At 42.8% G+C, this 20,360-nt stretch overlaps 1 protein-coding gene across 1 annotated transcript in view; it reads right to left on the bottom strand.

Moving 5' to 3' along the window:
* Positions 1-20,360, bottom strand: part of LOC104079961 (protein unc-13 homolog B) — an 84,202-nt gene that overhangs the window by 32,169 nt on the left and 31,673 nt on the right. The window contains exons 13-20 of the mRNA XM_009582177.1: positions 20,053-20,187; positions 19,088-19,209; positions 18,043-18,128; positions 10,543-10,669; positions 4,439-4,535; positions 3,493-3,636; positions 3,278-3,355; positions 2,194-2,271 (exon numbers count right to left, since the gene is read on the bottom strand). Coding sequence (XP_009580472.1) covers positions 2,194-2,271; positions 3,278-3,355; positions 3,493-3,636; positions 4,439-4,535; positions 10,543-10,669; positions 18,043-18,128; positions 19,088-19,209; positions 20,053-20,187 — 867 coding nt within the window. The remainder of the gene's footprint in view (positions 1-2,193; positions 2,272-3,277; positions 3,356-3,492; positions 3,637-4,438; positions 4,536-10,542; positions 10,670-18,042; positions 18,129-19,087; positions 19,210-20,052; positions 20,188-20,360) is intronic.

Genomic DNA, 20,360 nt, shown 5'->3' with positions numbered 1-20,360 from the left:
CCTCCATTTCACTTGCTGCAAAAGTGATAGGGATTTCCGTAGGAGTGTGTTTTGGATGCACTGGCAAAGAGCATTAGGTAGCAGCAGTATTTCAAAGCTTTCCAGAGTTGTGCAGTGCTACAGCTGTAGATGGAGATGGATCTGTGAATCAGAAGCAGGTGAAGCCACAAGTACACAGTAACTGAAACAAATCCCCAAGTTCTGGCTTCACACATTGTACATCTAACAGACCTGCCACAGGAACAACAGAATATTTGGTACCTAGTTCTCAACAACACTTTTGAGAACACAAAAAGATGAACAGTTCAAGATGACCAGGACATACCACTATGCTACCTTCTTATTCCCCCAAGCAAGCAGTTCCTTTTTGGGCAGAGAAGTCAGGACAATGCTTACTGTGCAAGCTACTGTGTAATGTATAGATGAATATAAATCAAATCTGTCACAGAAAGTAAGAACTGCCTTTCCTGAAGGGGAGGATAAAACCCATAGATGCATTTCCAGGAGCATGTTTGTCTATATGTTCTATTTTCAAAGCTGTTGTCTCACCAATTGTTACTCACTAGCCAGGTTCAATCTACATCGGAAGAAGGACTACTCAAACTAGGACAAGACCTTGTTTACTCTAGCAAAACAGAGGACCTGGCAGGTTTCAAGTCAAGAAGCGAAGTACTACATAGTCACCACGAGAGAAACCCCTGGGGATAGCAAATAATGCAGGCACCTAACACAACACGATTTATTTCTGGTGATCAGCGGCAGCCTAATGAAGTGGACAAGCAGCATTTGAAATGAAAAACCAGCTTCCTAGCATGTTTGCCTGGTTTCTTCCTGTGTGTTTTATTGCTCACAGTCTGGGTTCCTCTCCCTTTCTTTTCTTTTGATTCCACAGTGCAGGGGAAATAGTGGATTCATCATCTCTGTTCTCCCTTACCTATACCTCCTGAGGAAGGTTTTAAAGGGCAGAATGCAGAGAAAAGGTATAGACTGGAAAAGCAGCCGACAATCTTAATAAATGTTTTTTTCCCTCCCCCTACTTAACACACTGTCAGGTGGTATTTTCAATTTGCAAGTGGCATTTTCAATTTGAAATACAAGGAAACACTACTTAATGGCCACCACTATGGAAAAAAGTAGCAAATTGATTCCTTAAGGGAAATTAAGTGCACATGGATTAAAACTTTATAAACCACTTCACAAACATTTCATCACAAGTTTATTTTTTCCTGAAAAATGAGCATTTTGCTACCACTGCTATTACAGCTGGGAGCCTGTAATTCTAGTTCTTGATGTAGGGCTCAGAAATTAGGACTGTTGAGATCACCTGTGAAAGAATGACAGCAGTTTTTCTTGCTTTGTGGGGTAAACCTATTTGTTGAGATTTTTGCCACTTCATAGAATTCTGCCATTGAACACAAGAAAGATTTGAAACAGCAATACAGGCAAAAACTGAGCGGCCCATCAGCAAAGCTGACTTTCCTCTTGGCATACAGGTCATAGCACAGGTTCTACCACAACACAACCAAAGAAAATGCACTTAAGTTTTGAAAATAATTTTTTCTAACATCAGCATCAGCAGCCTTTTCTTCATCTTCTTGAATCTTGAAAAGCAATGAAAAAAGAAGGGAAAAAAACAGATACATGGATTATATCAGAACAGACACAGTGATCTGGGGGAGGAAAACCTTATTTCTGTAAAAATGGCCATCTCAGAACAAAGAACAAAAACTAAGATATTTATATTCATGGACACATCTGAGTATCCAACAATGAGTACAGAACTCTTATTTGCACATCTGCAATATATTAGACGTTGGACACTTAATACCAAAGGTACTGTCCCACATTTATATGCCATATAAAATGACTTGATGTCAACAGTTCTCAGACCTATCTGTCTGTCTTCAGAGCCGAGAAACCAGCAGCCATACCCACATCCAGCCCACATGAGCACAGTACATATCCTTCTCTTCCACCCTCCACACTATTATGTGCCTCGAAACATTTGCTCCCGCATCTTATGATAAATTTTGTTGAAAAATCTTCAGGCATGGCTGTCCCTTCACACTTCTTATAGTGCCAGGTGTCACGGGGCTCTCGGTATGACTGCAGTCTGCAAGTACCAGTATGATGCAAACAACCTTGTAACAGTGCAGTAGGAATGACTAACACTCACTGTCTTAGCGCTCTTACCTCTTTACCACCCATGGCTTCAAACATCTTCTCTAGCTGCACCCTCAGCTGTTGGATGTTATTCATCAGGATGCAGGGCTGAAGGAACAAAAGCAGGTGCCTGTTACTGCTCAGGATGCCAACACATTTTCACCAGTGGTACAGTCTGTGCCTCAACACCCTTCCCCAAGTACCACCAGATCTGAGAGTCCAGTAAAAGGTAGAGCATGCACAGGTTTCAGCACTCAAACCTAAAAAAGACAAGTCATTTTCTTCTCCAGCTTGAAATGGCATGGCCAGTTCCAGAAAGCTCAGATCAGGGAGATCTCTGCTGTTGTATTTTCCTCCTCGGCTTTATCACAAACAGAGAACGAGCTGACAAGAAATCAGCGTCAGGACAAGGCCCAACTCTTTGCAGCTCCTGCCATGCTTTGCAAGAATCCAAGCTGTGTCACCTTCAGCCTCTTAATGCTGCAATGTACTATTGTGAATGGTGTACATCCCAGATCAGAAGGGGAACCGCTAGCCAAAGCTGCATTCAGAGACACATCTGGGTCCTGCCAGGCCAAGCCTGAGAGCAACAGTCAAGGGCAGCCTGAGCAATAGACTCCTCCCTCTGCAGTTACATCCCCAGTACAGGTGTGGGAGATAGCAAAACCAGCATGGGACAGACCCTGAGTTCAAAAATGTTAAGGCCATGTTTTATTTAATACACAGAATTTTACTGAATTCAGCAAGACAATTAGATGGAGACAACAGTAAACCAAGAGTGCTGCTAAGTCCAGATCTACAGAGCAATCTGTGGCTTTTTTTTTTTTTTTTTTTTTTTTTTAAATCACCTCTGTGACACACAACCCAGACAGGCAGAGTGGAAGTTAATTTCAAGGGGACCCGAGAGCCTCCAAGCCCTGCAGATCATCTTCAGGACCTAGTTTTATTTTATGGCCAAGCCAGAATTCAATCCGCAAAAGCGTACGAATGATGATAAAAACAATACTGAAAATATTTACACTATCGACACGGTCAGGTGCAATGTGAGAAACTTGGTTTCATGAGGACAATTATGTGATTCCTTAGGGCAGAAGAGAAGCTCAGCATGACTCACCAGTTTCTCCTTGGAGCAGTAGGACTGGAAGCTCTTGGAGAGGATGTCAGCATACTGCATCAGCACTTTCCCAATAGTCTGCAAAGACAAGATGTGAGCCCTGTTACTTGTGCTCTATCACTGCGGGAGAACTCCAGGAAATAAAACGGAAAAAACATCATACTGTTTTGCATCCCACTAAGGGAAGATAAACAGCTGAATGTTGAGCGTATTACCTTAGCAAACCTCCTATTATAATGAGCAACAATGACAGGGTCTGGGCACTCCAGCTTCTTAATGATCTCAAAGCTCTGATTGAGCTGGGTGAAGACATCCACCACTGAGCAAGAGAACAGAGCATGCTCGGATGTTTGCTGGAACTAAAACAGAAGTACAAAGAGTCATTCTCAAATGGAAAGATCTGAAATACACCCATTTCATGGGTGTCTCCATCATCTGCCGTATTGGAGGCAAGACAACTTTACTAAAACCCACATCTTCCTCAGAATTAGTCAAAAGCTCTTGAAAAGGCCCAGAGAAGCTAAATAGCCAATTCTGTTGGATTATAAATTTACTGTCCTTCACCAACTATGACATGACAAGCACCAAGGAAATGTAGCATGATGCTGAGACCCTTAATGAAATGCATGGCTTGCCTGTCAGTTAATGAGGAAAGGAGAAGAGAGTGAAGAACTTTTTTCTTTTTTTAGATATTCTTAAAATTTAGATATTAAAGAGAATGCTTACATTAGCATCACAGACTGCAGCGCCAACAGTCACTGAACACATGAGAAGGCTCTTGCTCTCCATCAGGAATACTCAGCAAATTAAGAATAAGATTACTCTGTCAGCGGATTAAGGTCACATTCTCACTGCATGACTAAGTATATGCAAAGTGCCTTATATTTCAATTACGTCTCACAAACAGAGAGATGAGAAAGCACCAAGCCACTGGCTCACAGATTAACGGCAGCAGAACAGAACAGACATAAATGAATGATATGCATCTTGCTATTAAACAGCTCTCTGTGACCTGTAGAGGAAAGTCCTAAAATAAACGAGTTTCCCAGTTGTTTAGCAAGCAAAAAGGGCTGCATCCTCCATTTGTATGACTGCTGAATTTACAGTGTTGTTGTTTGGTTCTGGGCACTGAAGGATGTAGTGCCAGAGTGACCTACATACCCCATCTTTTTTATCTCTCTCCAGAGCACCATGAAGGAATTCTAAAGAAACATCTTCATTTTCATCCAGCCACTGCATCACAAACTGCTCAAACCACCTGCAGGAAGGACAGGAAAGACAGCAAGTTACAGCAAGAAACAAAGCACCCCAACAAGACTCAGACAGTGCTGCTGCTTCAGCAAGCCTTGCGAAAGCTTGCCACTGTCAGATGTCTGAATGCTGTTATCTGTCTGTGCAGCCAAAGTTCCCAAAAATTCTCCTACCTGTACACAAGCTACCAGTGAGCAGGGGCTGTACCATCACTTGGGCTGGACATGTAGAACACAGCCCAGCCCAGCCTCTGCAGATTGTTGGTCCTGTGCTGGTTTTGTCCTTCTCCCCGTCTTTCCTTTTTCTTCATTTTTCTTCCCCTTTTTTCCCCTTGAGCACCACCTTTAACTTTGCATCATCTCAGAGCACTTTGTCTTTTCTTCCCTTTTCACCCATGTGCCAGACAGGACAAGGGAGACCTCCAATACTACTATCTCTGCATGCTAAGAGAGACGGTACAGTGTCCTGCCGCCCTTTTGGATCTACCATCTTTCACGTGAGAACTGCAAATGAGTATAAAGGGAGGAAAAGAAGTGCCTGTTTTCCAGGGCCCTTCAGCCACTTCATCTGCAGACACGGACATATTTCTGGAGTGCAAGGAGGAAGAATCAAGGCTAGAAGTTTTCTTTACTTTAATCCTGTTCTCCCTTTCCCCAAGCCTTCTCTAGAACACTCTCCCATTTCTATGGGCTGCTGATCTCACTGTGAAGATGCTTGAGTAAGATTAACTCCTGGTGATAGCATGGCACATCTGCTAGGGCTTGCAGGAAGTTGTCCAGACCTGTAAGCAGCTCTTCTTTGTTTTCTTTTAAAAAAGCACAAACTTAATTAATGTTATGCTTAATTAATTAATGCTGGACCAACAGCCTTGGAGCATGGTCAAGTCCCCAAACCAGGCAGGTCCTAGAAGCAGGACAGCGAAGTTTGTCTCTGTTCCTTCTTCTCACTTAGGAGGATAAGCTAAATGGTAGACCAGAATCCAAGAAGCTGCTGAAACAGCCACTGCTGTATCTCAGGGAGATGCCTTACGTGAGGTGGTGTCTGGAGCTACCTCCTGCACAAAACAGAAAGCTTCTACACAACCCCACCTTGGCCAAATACGCAAGGTGAGAAGCGGCTTCAGTAATGGGATCTTACTTTGTTCTCTGCTCTGTGGGACATATCCACATAGGACAAAAGAGGTGGGGGGTGGTTGTCTGTGTTTAAGCAACAACATAGCACTTACAGCTTTATTTAAATGTCTGTCTAGGATTTTTTGTGTGCAAGTGTCAACATACTGCAGCTGAAGCAAATCTTAATTTCAAATACTACTAAACAGCATTCACAAATAAGGGAAAAAAGTGCCCATGTGTGATTTCAGTCCATACAAAAGATTATTATATGAGCTTCACAGAGCACAGCCTCCTCTGAACAGGCAGCTGTGTTCATAGAGATTGTGCTAATTATGGGCTGAGTTTGCAAAGAACATGAAAGCATGTGCCAGACATGAGAGGGAGATCAAGAGCAAATTCACAGACAGAGCATACCAGATAGCTTTAAATACTCCCTACACTTTGAAATATAAAGCACATCAGTGCTAATATTGGAAATTGTAACTGACACAGTATTAAATGCCAACAGCAACCTGTCTATGCATCCCTATTTAATATAGCCAGCAGCAGTGCAACATTGTCATAGACATATGGACTTCCTGTGTTCTGGAAAAATTCCTTTTGAATGGCACTTTGGGCTCCTAAAAGTCAGCATATTTCAGAGTCTGCTGCAAGTTTCTTAAGCTTTCAACATTTTGTTATTAATTACAATAGCATATTTTAAAGCGACAGCTCAATCCTTAGAAAAGAACTCAGGCAGTTTACAAGGAAGCAACTACACGTCTTCCACCTCTTTCACAATTCCCAGGCTGCAAGTTGCTGCCTGCTTCACGTGTCATAGATCCACGTACAGACAGGATTACTTGTTTGTGCCAGAAGCCACAATTTTCGTTCTGAGAAGTAGAACTACTTCCTGATTATCATTCATCCTTAGTTATTGCACCATATCCATAAGAAAGGGCCATTCACTGTTGACAACAGTCATTGCCCACTTCTATGGCTACCATACGTTGACATACAAAATCAAGTGCATAGGTATTTTACCATCTTACCAAATTGTCTAAACAAAGGCAGCATGGAAAAAGATACTATTGGGGGGGCGGGGAGGGGAATTACCACCACCTCCCCCACAAATAAAAAAATGCACTACCTCCAAAAAGGGTTTAATATGAATATTTAAGTGCAAGTGAATCACTTGGATGAGGTCAGGAAATTCTGTAACTACGTTTGCAAAGCCAGCCTCAATTTTGTCCCTTATTGACTGGCAGAAAAACACATGAGATATAAATCATCTATAAATACTTCCAGTCCCTGGGCACATTCAGGACCAAAATGTGCTTTGAGCTGTAACACAAACTTAGAGTTATCTTAGGCCAAATACCCCTTACAGAGTTTTACTATCAGATCCTGGGCTGCTGAGCAAGTGAGGGAGAACTCTGAGGACTACGAAGGCAACATATCGAAAACAATATTCAAAATTATCTAGCACAGAAACTAATAAAAATAATCTAATTTCATGCAGATATAGCCTCAAAATGTTGCTATGTGGCAAATATCTTCTTCCTCATCTGCTTCAATTATTGATCTAGAAGCAAACACCATAATGACTCATGCACCAGCACCCAAGGCAGAGGCTCACGGTGCTGCTTCAGAGACATTCTGTGCTTGCAGGGGTCAGCACAGCCTGACCTGAGACGGCACAGCCAACCTCTCCAAATGAGTTTGCACAGAATATGCCTCAGTCCTGTCTGCTGGGAAAGGGAGCCGTGCTTTGTGACTAAATGAAAGTTTACCTCTGTTGGTTGCAGAACAGTAACGTAACACAAAAGGCTGCAATTTCAGCTTGGCCATGAGCCTGGCTCCTGTGGTCTCAGCCTTTACAGGTGAATTAATCTTGTTCATTTGCTGTGTTGATGCATGTGTGTACCCAATGAACATCCTGTGGGCCTTGGCAAGCGCAGAGCCAAGAAGACAGGCAGGGTTTCAAAGAGTAAAAGAATAAATACTATGTTTGATGAAGTGAGCCAGAAGAATAAGACAGGATTTCAAAGGAAGGAATGCTTTCCCCCACCAGAGAGGAGGTAGTCTCCAGTATACAGCTACAATACTAGCTGCATGCTAACATCAGTATTAAAACAGAACATAGAACACTTCTTTATACATCTAAAAAGCTAGGGTTTTTTGGAAGCTGACACTTCACAGCTTTTAGGTGGCAGCTAAAAAGTGAAAAGAGGAAGTTTTGAAGATCCACTCCCAGCTATGTCGCTACTTCAGTTTCAGAAACTGCTGCTGAATTTCAGAAAATAAGGGGAGCATGAAAACTTCAGCTTCAATACTTTGGAGCCTTCACTTTATTCAGTCATATCTCAAGGCCATCAGAAACATGGTTTCTCATAGTTTCAATATGAAAAGCAAGTCTGTCAAGTAGACAGACAACTCAGCTATTTTCTGGACAACAGCAGTTTAGTTTCATGTAAAGGGTTTATTGATGTGCAAACCTGATGCATGGACTCCTTTGTTTAAAGATGCCTCAAGACTAAAAATACTTGTGATGAAGCAAATCAAAGGACAAGAGCATATTGCTGTAATTGATACCAAGGGGATGTTTTGTGACAGGTGAAGATCATGGTTGAAATAAATATCACCTGTGTCTGACAATGTGGCTATTGTACTAAAATACAAGAGTGAAGTAACAAACCCAGTAGCTGGAAATGTACATGAGCACTGAAGCTCTACCACAAAGGCCAGTAGAGCAGAACAGTCTGCAAAAGACTGCAGAATGAAACTGAGCATTATTATCCTGATTACACAGGAGAAAAAGAGAGATTAAGAATATCTGATGGCTTGCCTGAGACTGCACTGACTCAGAGGCACAGAAAAGAGAACAGGGCTTCCGAGGCTGTCACTCCAGCACCCTATTCACAGAGTTAATGCCTCTTGCTGACCTGATTTGTTAAGCAAGGCCCATAGCCCAAGCCAAGCAATTATGCCAACTGCCTCGAGTCTTATTAGTATGCAGCTTGAACCAGGCTTGAGGCACTGCATGCACCATAGGATGGGAAGAGAATTCAAAATGCCAAACTGGAAACACAGTCCAAGCAAGATGTTTTTTTTCAAGAGGAGCAAGTGCAAAGTGGTGCATTTAGACAGCAGTGAACAGTCATATACGCGATGGGAAGAACAGCTAGGACACGCTGTTAAGGGTGGCTGGGGGCTGGTTTGTGGCCCACTGGAAGCATCACTACTCAAAAATACCATTGAAGAAAAGGAAAAAAAAAGGCCGCTATCATCCCAGCGTGTGTGTCCTGGTTTCGGCTGGGATGGAGTTGATTTTCTTCCTATTAACTGGTATAGTGCTGTGTTTTGGATGTGGTATGAGAATGATGTTGATAACACATTGATGTTTTCAGCTGTTGCTAAGTGCCCTCCTAGTCCAAGGACAGCTCCCATGCCCACTGACTGAGCTAGGTACACAAGATGGGAGGGAACATAATCAGGACATCCAGCCCAGCTGGCCAATGGGGTATTCCATACCATGTGACGTCACGCTCAGTATATGAATGGTAGGCGTGATCCAGGAAGTACCGATCGCTACTTGGTTATCGGTCAGCGCGGGTGGTGAGCAATTGCATTGTGCATCACTTATTTTGTATATTTTATCATTATCATTATTATTCTCCCTTTTCTGTTCTATTAAGCTGTCTTTATCTCAACACACGAGTTTTCTCACTCTTACCCTTCCAATTCTCTCCCTGTCCCACTGGGGAGGGGGGAGTGAGCGAGCAGCTGTGTGGTATTTGGCTGCCTGCCAGGTTAAACCACGACAGTGTGAAAGCAGCAGCACTGCCAGCACGGCAATTAAAGGCAAGGTCTAGATGAAACATCGGTATTTAAGTCTGGGTGTTGTATGTCCAGACACAGACCAGCTGGAGAGAGGCGAGTAAACCTTTCACTTACAGTGAAAGCTGGGAAAAAAATGGGAACCAGCAGAAGACTGGGAAGGGACATGAGAAAAGCATTTTACTCTTGTAAAACAGGAACAATTTGTTCTCCATCCCCAGGCTGGTAGGACAGGATATAACAAGCTCAAATCGAAGCAAGAAAGATTTGGAGGGGGAAAAAGGGGAGTGTGTTAAACCCCCAAAACCCAGAGGAGAGGTAACAGTGAAGCACAGGGAAAAAGCTTCTTGAAAGAGACACTGAGCAACCATCACTGAAAGCCTCTGAAAACCATTTAAACACTGGTCAGAAACACTCCTGCTCTCGCTTTAGGCCAAGTGGCGGGGAGTAGCTCCAGAGAATACTGGCACTACAGTATTCTCTCCAGGACGCTCAGACAAGTTTTTGGGCTCATAAACCTTCTTCAGGTGTGAAATCTACTGCTGCTTTTCTAAAGTTAAATAATAGTTGTGAACAATCACTTAAAGCTGAAGAGCAACCACTTATCTGATGCGTTCAACTAAACCTCCTGGTCTTAATAAAAAAAGAAAACATTATCTTTACCTACAAATCCTGTTGTGCATGTATACATATGACATTCATACACACACATACAGACATACATACAGTACATACAGATAAAGCTGTATCTATTAACACAGGAATATAAGCATCCACCTACAAGTCTGCTGTTCAAGAATTGGCCAAAGCCCACACTGCAGGCACAAAGTGTCTTAAAGACTGTCCATGCCGCTGCTAAAGCTTTTGAGATCTTGGGAGATACTGTACAATAAGGAATTGAATTGTGTCAGGGACAGTGGCACAGAACACCAGAGGGGACAAACATGCACATAAACACAGAAAATCAGGAGTGAAGAAATGGTGTATCATGAAGGCAGCCACAGGAGAACCAAATGACTACCCTCAAGGTAAAGCAAGGAGGTGCAGAGTGGGGATTTACTACAGGAGACATAACACACTCACGCTGGATATTCAGGCACTTTTCCCTTGAAGGCAGGCAGATCACGAACATATTCATTGTACAGCCACTTCACTTTGAAGTGTAAATTCATATAGTCTGCACTTTTACACAGTCTGTGTTTCTCATGCTCTGTAAGGAAGGAAAAAAAGCAGTTAGGTCTGAATTTACCACTATCACTGCATCAGGCACAGGAAAGTCTTATAAAGCATGTCCACAGTATGCAATCATTTTGAGGATGAAGCACCTATAGAGCCACAAAATCTTCACAACATAGGATTTTGGCAGCAGGCAGGGGTTCTTGGTGGTTGACCGTTGGGGCTCTGGAATTTATTTCCGTAGCTCCAATTAATATTGCCATTTGCTAAAGACTTTTTGGTTGTCAAAGCAATAAAAATAGAGCAATCTCTTACGGCCTTTCCATTTAGCATATGACAGTCCAGATTTCATCTTTGCAGGAAACAAATCAAGGAGAGCCAATCTGTTCATTCTTGGATATAACAAAGGCAATACCAACATGTTACACTACATCCCCTAAGAGAAAAAGTAGAAAGAATCAAGTTTTTTAGACTTTGACAGTGTGAGTCACAAGCAAGTTTAAACGAGTTACACAGGAGCTGGAGCCTTCCCTGATCCCCAGTTTGGAGAAATTCATGACACTTCTCCTTCAGAAGGCAACTGTTTTCTTACTTGTATTGCCCTCCTGAGCACAGTCCACTGAAGTGATCCATGGATATCTACCTGCTGCTGAGCCTCTTCCTCCTGCCAAGTTTCGTTATGTTTTTGTAACCAGGACAATGCAGTTCCTCCCTGTATAACTCACATACCTCCACAACACGACCGTTCCCACACACCTATGCTGCTAAAGCACTTGCCATACTTAGACCTACGCTTCTGCAGAGATCACCTCCCTAGACCACCACTCCCCTTTCTCCCTCACAAGAAATGTATGCTCTATGTCTTCGCTCTCAAGGCCGTTCACAGCCTACGTCCACACTACCATCTTTCAGCAGTTGACTCCCACCTCTGATCAGCCCACAATCCCTGTTTTTAAACTACTTGTTAAGTTCTCCCAAAAGCATCTCAACGCTTTCTCCCAAGCCATCCCTCAAGTGCTTACACAGGCAGCTCTTTCTACTGCATTGCTTTTCTTCAAAACCCTCCTTGAAAAGAATAAAATTAATTCCTTTTTCATGATGCTAAAAAGACTCAACAGCCGGCTTTTGCCTGCACTGCAATCCTGAATTATCAGCTGACCAATTCTGCACCACTGCTCCCTAGTGCTCCCTGTCCGCACCCACCTCTTTCTTCTGCCAAGCTTCAACAGCATGAATAAGCTTTGTGCCAGGCTGCGTTGTTCACTCTAGCACCACAGCAAGCTGCTAGTCCATGACTACTGTGTGAGATATAAGACTAAAACATACATGATTTTGGCTTAGACTCAGGGTTTTTTTCCGCAAAAATTCACTTCAGACTCGTCTTCCTACCTTTTACATGGTTACCTCATTATTGATGTAACTTTTCCAAGGGCATCACTGCTGACGTGCAGACAGCATCCAACTATGTTAAAAAGTGGAAGTCTTTCTCTTAACTTTGAATGGCTTTAATCCAGGACTTCGGTACAAGTATCCAGTAATTGGGTAGATACATGCACACGCGAGCAATACATGGTACAGATATTCATCAGCAGAAGGTATGTCTTAATGATGTAAAACGGCCCCAGCTTTATAATCAGTTACCTGACAGACAAGCTTATCTTACAATATCATCATCTATTTTCATGTAAATGTGAATTCTTCCAACTATTTCAATACATTATGAAACTTCCACATCTCTCTTAGAGCTTCAGCAACATGAAGAAGAAAGGCCAAATAAATTATGAATTATCCAACTGAAAACACAAAAATCAAAGAACTTTTCATGCATAATTATTCCATAAGCCTTGTCAACTCCAGTGAGTTTTTTTGCAAACTTCTGCAACAGTATAATACAGATTTCCTTCTAATTCACATGTAGCAGATCCACACAGATACAATCTCAAAAAAAAGAAACCCAACGTTTTAAAGAAATTAAAATGCCCAATATCTGAGAGACATGTCCCCAGGGGTGATGGTTCGATGGACAAATTACTTTACATGTGTTACTATTTCACATGTACTATGATCCATTACTCTCCACAGTGAATTTGCTTGTATTGGAGCCAAGGAAAGTCCATTCATGTTTTACATTAATAAATCTAGTATCTTTCTTAAGCACTAAGTATGGCACTAAGGAAGTGAGCATACTCAGTGTCTGAACTGCTGACCTCCCTCAAGAACAACTGCAGAAGAAAATGCAAAGCTCTCCCCGCATATCCAAAACTGGAAACAAACACAGCAATAACTGTGCCTGCTTAGGTCCCTGCGAGAGTGAGGAAACCAATGGACAATTATAACTTCATTAACTTTGATATGCGCTGGCCACCCAGCTGCTGTTCCTGCATGGGGAAAGCACTGTTCCTGCAGAGGGAAGGTCTGACTTGGAGGTAAAAAGGACTCAAATCAGATTTATTTCCTCAAAATTAAGCAGTGCTCTAAAAGCAAGTAATTCAAGCTTTTTCCTGTTTTTTAGGACATTTAAAACACTACTAAGTTGCAGAAGAGGAAGACACAAAGCAGCCAGAGAAGCATAAGCCCAAGGACTGCTACTAGGACTACCTAGCCATCTAAGCAGTACAGGAGCGGCTTGACACCGAAGGGATAAAACTACAAGAAAGTGAAAGAAAGAGAGGTCTTACCACCATAAAAAAGAACTTTACGTATGCGAAAGAAAGGTGGGGCTTGTGACAGAGAAAAGACAAAAGTGAACTATAACAGCTCAAACATGCTGGAGGACAAAGAAAGCCAACAAAGCTTCCAAACCCCCTCATCCCCAACAGCTCGTACCATCTGCCTTCCCCCCTTCAATGGACCCTGCATAGTTTTGATCAGCTGCTTTCTTTGTAAAGAGAAATGTTTAAGAGCACTTGAAGGTGACATAGAAACACATCGGCCAGAGGTATACTTTGAAAACCCGTTTTAGAAAAAGTAAAGTGAAAAGCATGGGAGTCATCAATGTCAACACGTTTCTGTTCTGCTTTATAACCTGCTGGCTTTTAAAGAGCTTAGCGGCAGCAACAGTGGAAAAGTGCACAGATATTTCGCAGCAACTGCTGTGTTTTATCCTGAAAAGACTGCAGAGTTCTGTAAGTCTCTCATATTTCCTCAGCAGATTTCATCTGCAAACAGTTTCCTCCAGAGAAGAGCTTTTAGGGTGACCAAGGCCATATTATTAAGACATTAATAGAGAACTGCTTCCCAGCCGCACACTTTCTAGTGTCATGTCCAGCTCTATTTTTCAGGCAGAGAACAGGACTTCCACCACATCCTTAATCCATGGATTTTTTCCTGATCATCAGCGTACTTTCCATGGGTTAATTTCTAGCAAGTAATGCTGAATTTCTGCAAAGAAACTCTAATAGGTACTGAGGCTGTTGAAGTGTTAACACTTTCGACAGCTGGCATCTGTGTGTGCATCTGATCTCCCTCCCCTTATTAGAAGTGAGAATGTGGCAGAATGATTTATTTCAATCCTGCCTGCCAAGTCTACTCAGCCTCTCTTCCTATTAGAGATGCTTCCAATTTACAACGCTCCTAATGCTGATGTGTCCAAAATAAGATGAACCATGGCTGTCAAAGATGACATTGATTTTCTATTACTGACTTTTAATACCTTCCTAGTAAAGGAAGAGCAGAAGCCCTCTTTGCTCGGAGAGTTTGTGCTTTCTGGGTCACAGACGTTTCACAGAGGACAGCATGAAAACTAGTAACTCCAGTTACCAGTGGGCTCACAAGGAAGTTATCCAGCTGCTGAGCACTCGTAAGCGTCCCAGACATGGAGCTAATTGTATGACTTGGAAAAATCATCCTCTATGCTACAATGGCTCCAGGGTAGCATGATCTTGCCAGCCAAGTCTGGGCCACATGACATGTCTATCCAATCTGTTTTACTCTTGGGTTAATCAGGAACAAGGGATACTTCTCAATGCCTCATCCTGTACTGCCTTTGCCAGCGAGGAGGGAAGGGCCAGGTCTGCTGTTCATGGTGCCCTTAGCTATAACTGCTTTGGGGGCGAAAGAAAACAAAACAAGCGGGGTAGATCCTGGAGCTTCTGCTGTATCTCAGCAGCTGAGTCTCCTTAGGGGAGACGAAGGCATAAGATACGTCTGCAGTGCACTGGCTTTCCAGCAGTCAAACGCACTGCTGCCGTGACTATTGTTACCAGTTGCTGAACATATTTTAAATAGAAAATAGGTGTTTCATTTTTATGACTTGAACATTTTAAACATTAGCAATCTAACTCTTCAGAAGGTGCCCAAAGGGCACATGCTGCAACATCCACAGCCTAGCAAGACTTCTGATTCTGAAGCCCCTAAACACTGTATTCTAGATATAAATTAGTATTTATACATTGCCCTGCACAGGCTACACATTGCACATGGGGGTAAGCTCCAGCTGGGAGAGGCATCCTAGCTGCCACCTGTGGGGAACAAGGAAAACAACTCATGCAGCCAGGCACTGCTCTCCAACTCAGAGAAACCATCTCCCACCTGAGCCTCCCAACCCACTTCCACACTGCACACTGGAGAGCAATGTGGAACCATCAGGCTGGAAGGAGGGAGGGGGTAGTTTCACTCTTTCTATACCAAAGCCACTGCATGGCCTTTAAGCTAGAAAAAAAATTCACTCCCACTGTAGAGTAAAAGGGCCAGAGACCCTCAATCGTCACCCCAGCCAGGAGGGAAGGAATAGAGCCACACATGAACTAGAGCTCTGACCTCACCAGTTATTCTCCATCAGATGTTATCTACAGCTTAATGCCTGGGAACCAGCAAAAGGGCTCTCACCCAGCACTGCGCAGTATATTCGGTACCATCAAAAAACAACTGGAGTGGCTAGTGACAACAGGAGTCTCTGAAGCAGCACATACCCTCCATTTCTGCAGCAGCAGTATGGTCTTCCACATCTTCTTTGCAGATCTGCTCATCACTGGCATAAAACTACAGGACACTAAAGCTAATATTAGCAACTACATCCAAAGTGCTAAAACTACAGGTAGCAGATGAAGTCTTTGCCTACTCACAACTACGAACTCTACTAAGGAGCATGAACTTACCACTTGGTGAGGTGAATGAGCTCATGTTATCCAGAACTTGGGAACAGAACATAAGGGAAATCACCATGAAGAAAGTTATCATACTCATACATGAAGCAAGTATCATACTCTGGGTTCATGTGCACATATCTCCACAAAACAGATTAGCTTTTGTTGCAGAGAGCTCCTGATGCATACAGATCTTGGAGAACACCAGAAGTGTATGCAGGGATTACTCCACAAACTGGCAAAGACAGGGATGTGAAACTCTTGGTGTAATTAAACTGGTAGAGAAATGAGCAACTCAAACTGAGAAATGATAGAGCCAAGAGCTGGGGACAGCAAATCTAATCACCATCCTCCTGCAGGACTTGCACAGCTAGAGTACAAATACATGTACCATGGAGTTTTTCCACTTTTGTTCAAAATGCAAACCCTTCTCTGTCCATAAGCTGCCTTTGTGTCAACTTTTCTCACGAAGAAATACTTTGAAGAGAGATGCTCTTTCAGCAAGTATTTGCTATGCACTGAAACATAATGCCAATCCTTGTCTTTAGAAGCTCCAAGTGACCAGAAGCTAAGATAAGTCCAGATTCACCAGGGAGGACAGATTCAAAGGGTACATGGTATGAGATGTAAACAAAGAACACCTGGGAGGCAAAGTTAACTTGGGCACTGGCAATTAAATAGAGCCATGCAAAAGAGGGAAGGGGGGGGAAGGGGGGGGAATCAAAGTCATGTCCCCTTTGACAGTCAAATTCACAGACACTATCAGTAACCTTGCAGCTGCATTTTGGATGCAACAGGGAAAAGGAATCTTAGGAAAATCAGCAGCTAGACCCGGAGAGATCCAATTCTTACGGCTGCTGGGAAAGGAAGATACAGCACTTTCAACATATAGAAGAGCAAACTGCATTATAGATTCCTCAGGGTGAGCGCACAGGGGTTAATAAGGACAAAATGGAAAGGGGAGCCAAAATGGTTGCAGGAGCAAACAGTTTCTAGGGAAGGTGAACATGAAGTTATCACAGTTGCCTTATCTCTAATGCATGAGCAAGTAGTGACAGACTCTTCAACACAGTTAGTAGGTCTTAGTCCTTCTTCCCAGTGCCTTTTTTATATCAACACGACCTCACAAGACAAAGGCACTGTGGGGTACAAGAGTACATAAAAAGTTCCTAACACAGAAGTGAGAACGTTTCATCTAGACCTGCAGCCTGCTGAATTCAAGCCTAGAGCTGGCAAAGGGTGTCCCCCCACAGCACAGTCTCTACCCCTCTTGTGTTGACAGAGACTAAGAAATAGATGGAGTCAATCTTCTTCACTTACAGACCAACCCGACAGACGGTTCCCAAAGAACAAAATGCAGGAAACTCTCTTAGCTGGCAGCAGGTTTTTTCTAGCAGTCTGATGTGAAAGCCTAATAGGCTGCCACTGCTATAAGTAAGCTTAGATCAAATTGGGGGCAAATGGATTGAGCATAATTTTGTGAGTGACCAAAAGCAGTAACTTGACTTGGTTTTGGAATATGAATACAGCTAGCATGCTGTCAGCAGCACTGGTAGTTATGTTTTATCACAGTATCGCTTTATAGATGATCATAAAGCCTGACCCTGCAAAATACTGGGATAACAACTGCTACTGCAGCTGCAGAGCTGGTGGGAACTGGATGCTCTCTGAATCTTTAAGAAGGTGATTACACTGTGCAAATGAATTGATAGAACTAAAACCAAATTCAGAAACTGTAATAGACCATCAGAAGAGTACTGCAAGTAACAGAATTCCTTTCTGGGAGTTTGCTGAGCTCTGCATGCCTAACTCATTTTCAGAAACAGTAAAATGTCTCCTTTACTAGGAGTCCGGTGGAATTATGCAAAGATTAATTCAAAATTAATGTGTCTGCAGCAGAATACGTTCTAACAGCATGTTTCTGCCAATGGCTTAGACCATCTGTGCTATATCATCCAGGGAACTACAGCCATGGCACAACCTAGAGTCTACATACTTCTCAGCCCTTTCTACCTTTGTACATTGCAGAAAGAAGATGCTCCTGATCTAAGTAATCGTACCCTCAGGCCAAAGTGAACTTCTGATTTCAAACTAGCTGGGATGACAATAAACAGCTTGCAACACAGCCTGACAAACAGGTCTAGAGCTCATGCAGATCTCAGCCTCAATTGTCACCCATAAAGCAGCTGTCCACAAACAAACCACTAGAAATCCCTGCTCCAAACAGTAGTGCTACTAATGTGCTTAAGCCTCATTTACCCCAAATGGATGGAGAACAAGAGATCAGCAACAAGTCAGCTGGCAGCATGAGGAATTCTCTTACCTTCCATGGCATATTTCATATCCTGGGCAAAAAGACTCCACATCACCTCTGCGCTGATCTTCCCAACAGCAAGCTCCTGAGGAAACCTGATGGGACATTTGGGAAAGGTTTTGGCGTGTATCAGAGCAAAGGCCTCTTCTTTATTCAGCTCTGAGCTAAGCTACAAGCTGAAAAGCTCAACATTACAGACCCTTCCTTCACCCTAGATAAATGACCAGGTGGAAATTGGAGATCATGGACTGGACTCTGCAGCATAGATTAAATAACCTGAAAACAACACTGCTGTTGAGACTGGTTTTAACTCAAAGAGCTAGTCCCTGGATGTCTCTCCTAAAAGAGATGCATACAATAATTCTGGGAATGTGATCTCAATGCCCTTGCACCTTTTTCCCCTTTCTTGTCCATAATTCTTTTTTTTTTTTTTCTTTTTTCCTAGGGTTACTAGGCTGATAGGTGAACACTAATCAGATGTCCTTGCCATGTTAAATCAATGGTCACTAGGGCATAATCTAGCTCTTTGTGTATAATACCTTGTCAGATATCTCCCTCTCTCCTGCCCTGTGGGACTGTTGGAGGAGTATCCACCAGTTAAACAGACTGGTTTCAGGTTCCTTTCCAATGCTGTGCCAACCCCACCCAATGCAATCTTCCAGTGCTGCACTGAACACTACGTTCCTAAATCACAGTGTAAGGTGTTGTCACCATGGCACCACTGTGTGCATTAATGTGCGTCCCAGAACTGCTCAACATCAGAAAAAACCAAAAGAACTCTCACCCCATTTTCAGGTGCCTCCCTGAGTTCAGGATTGTAATAATCAGGGTGTTTGTGCTTGAACGCCATCGTAACTGAACCTTTTGAAACTCTTCCATCCCAATCAAAAAGAGTTATTTATATAGACAGAGACAGATAAGACAGAAAGACAGACAGACAAGATAAGTAATTCTATAAATACACAAGTGACAGAAGAGATAGAAAGCAGTTTAACAAATAAAGCAGAGCACACAGAGACTAGCATTAGCCATACAGGACATGGAAGATTCTTACTGATTCAGGACTGGAGTATAAGAATTCTTATCCTCTTCTATGATGGAAACTATCAAAGTGATGAGCTTGGGCCAGAAATCCAGGTTCCTGATGCTGGGGCCCTGTTCCTCAGGAGGAAGGTCCTGATTTTTGTTCTGGGAAGGAAGCCATTGGAAAACCAGTGTAAATTTAAAGGGAAAAGAAAAAGCTGACAAATGCAGATCACCATACAAACTCCAAACACTAATTACCTGTGGACCCTTTCTTCTGAAGAGCTTAAGATTATTAATATCTGCTCACAACTTGCATGATCTAATGCAAAACACAGTAACATGCTAAACCATGTTGCTTACCAGTGGCCTCCAATCCAAATAATCCCCATTTTGTCATTTACCATGCCAAGAGCAGGTCAGGCTCCAGGACACCTGCTGAGACATCATCTGCTCTAAGTTTGCTCCAAATTCTTGCTTTTTAGGCACCTGAGTTGACGACTATATCCACGTTGACACATCGTGTGTGCATTACTGCAGAGTGCATTATTGCAGAGTGGCCAGTACAGCTCTCATGGATTTGAAAACAGTTTGTGTCTAGAGGTACCTCCTAAGCCCAGTGCAGGACACTGGGTGCTAGAAAACAAGATAAAATTTCACTGCTTGAGCTTTATCTATGCTAAAGACAATTTTCTTGATCAGTCTGCATTTGCTCTAATTGGCTTTTGCTCACTCAAAGCTGCATCAAACCTTCCTTTCACAAATAACTACTCATGAAATAAAATAGCTGAGGCTGGCAAAACGAATCATAATTAGTTAGTGTAAAACAATTATCATCTTCCACTTACTAATTAGTGCTCATTAATTGATTACAAGTTTTGTGCATTCAGAAGATAACAAGTCACATAATTTTGTTTGTATGGCTTTTTACATCAATTAGTATTGCCATTATTATCTTAAGAAAATCAGATTTCTGCCCGCTTATCAGCTACTCACAGGATCTGTCTGGTACTCGCGACTGTACAGCTCATGACAATTGTTGAAAATGTACTCATAGGTGGAGTTGAGGCAAGCTTTTACACAGTCCTTCACTACCTGGCTGGCTCGGGGTGGACTCTGCAGCTCTTGGACCTGGCAAGGAGACAACAAAGAGAGTCAAACAAAGCACTGTTCATAAATCAAACAGGGAAAGAACGGTCACCGGTTTGGGAACTACCCAGGACTTGGTGGATGTGCTTTCAGGGACTTGTACTATCAATGACCTGAAACCATGAACGGGTCACTTTCCCCACGCATAAAACAGC

Source organism: Fulmarus glacialis, unplaced genomic scaffold, assembly GCF_000690835.1.
Source record: "Fulmarus glacialis isolate BGI_N327 unplaced genomic scaffold, ASM69083v1 scaffold24977, whole genome shotgun sequence".
NCBI classification, from domain to species: domain Eukaryota; kingdom Metazoa; phylum Chordata; class Aves; order Procellariiformes; family Procellariidae; genus Fulmarus; species Fulmarus glacialis.
The sequence above is the reverse complement of the archived record's forward strand: the minus strand, read 5'-3'. Positions and strand labels throughout refer to the sequence as shown.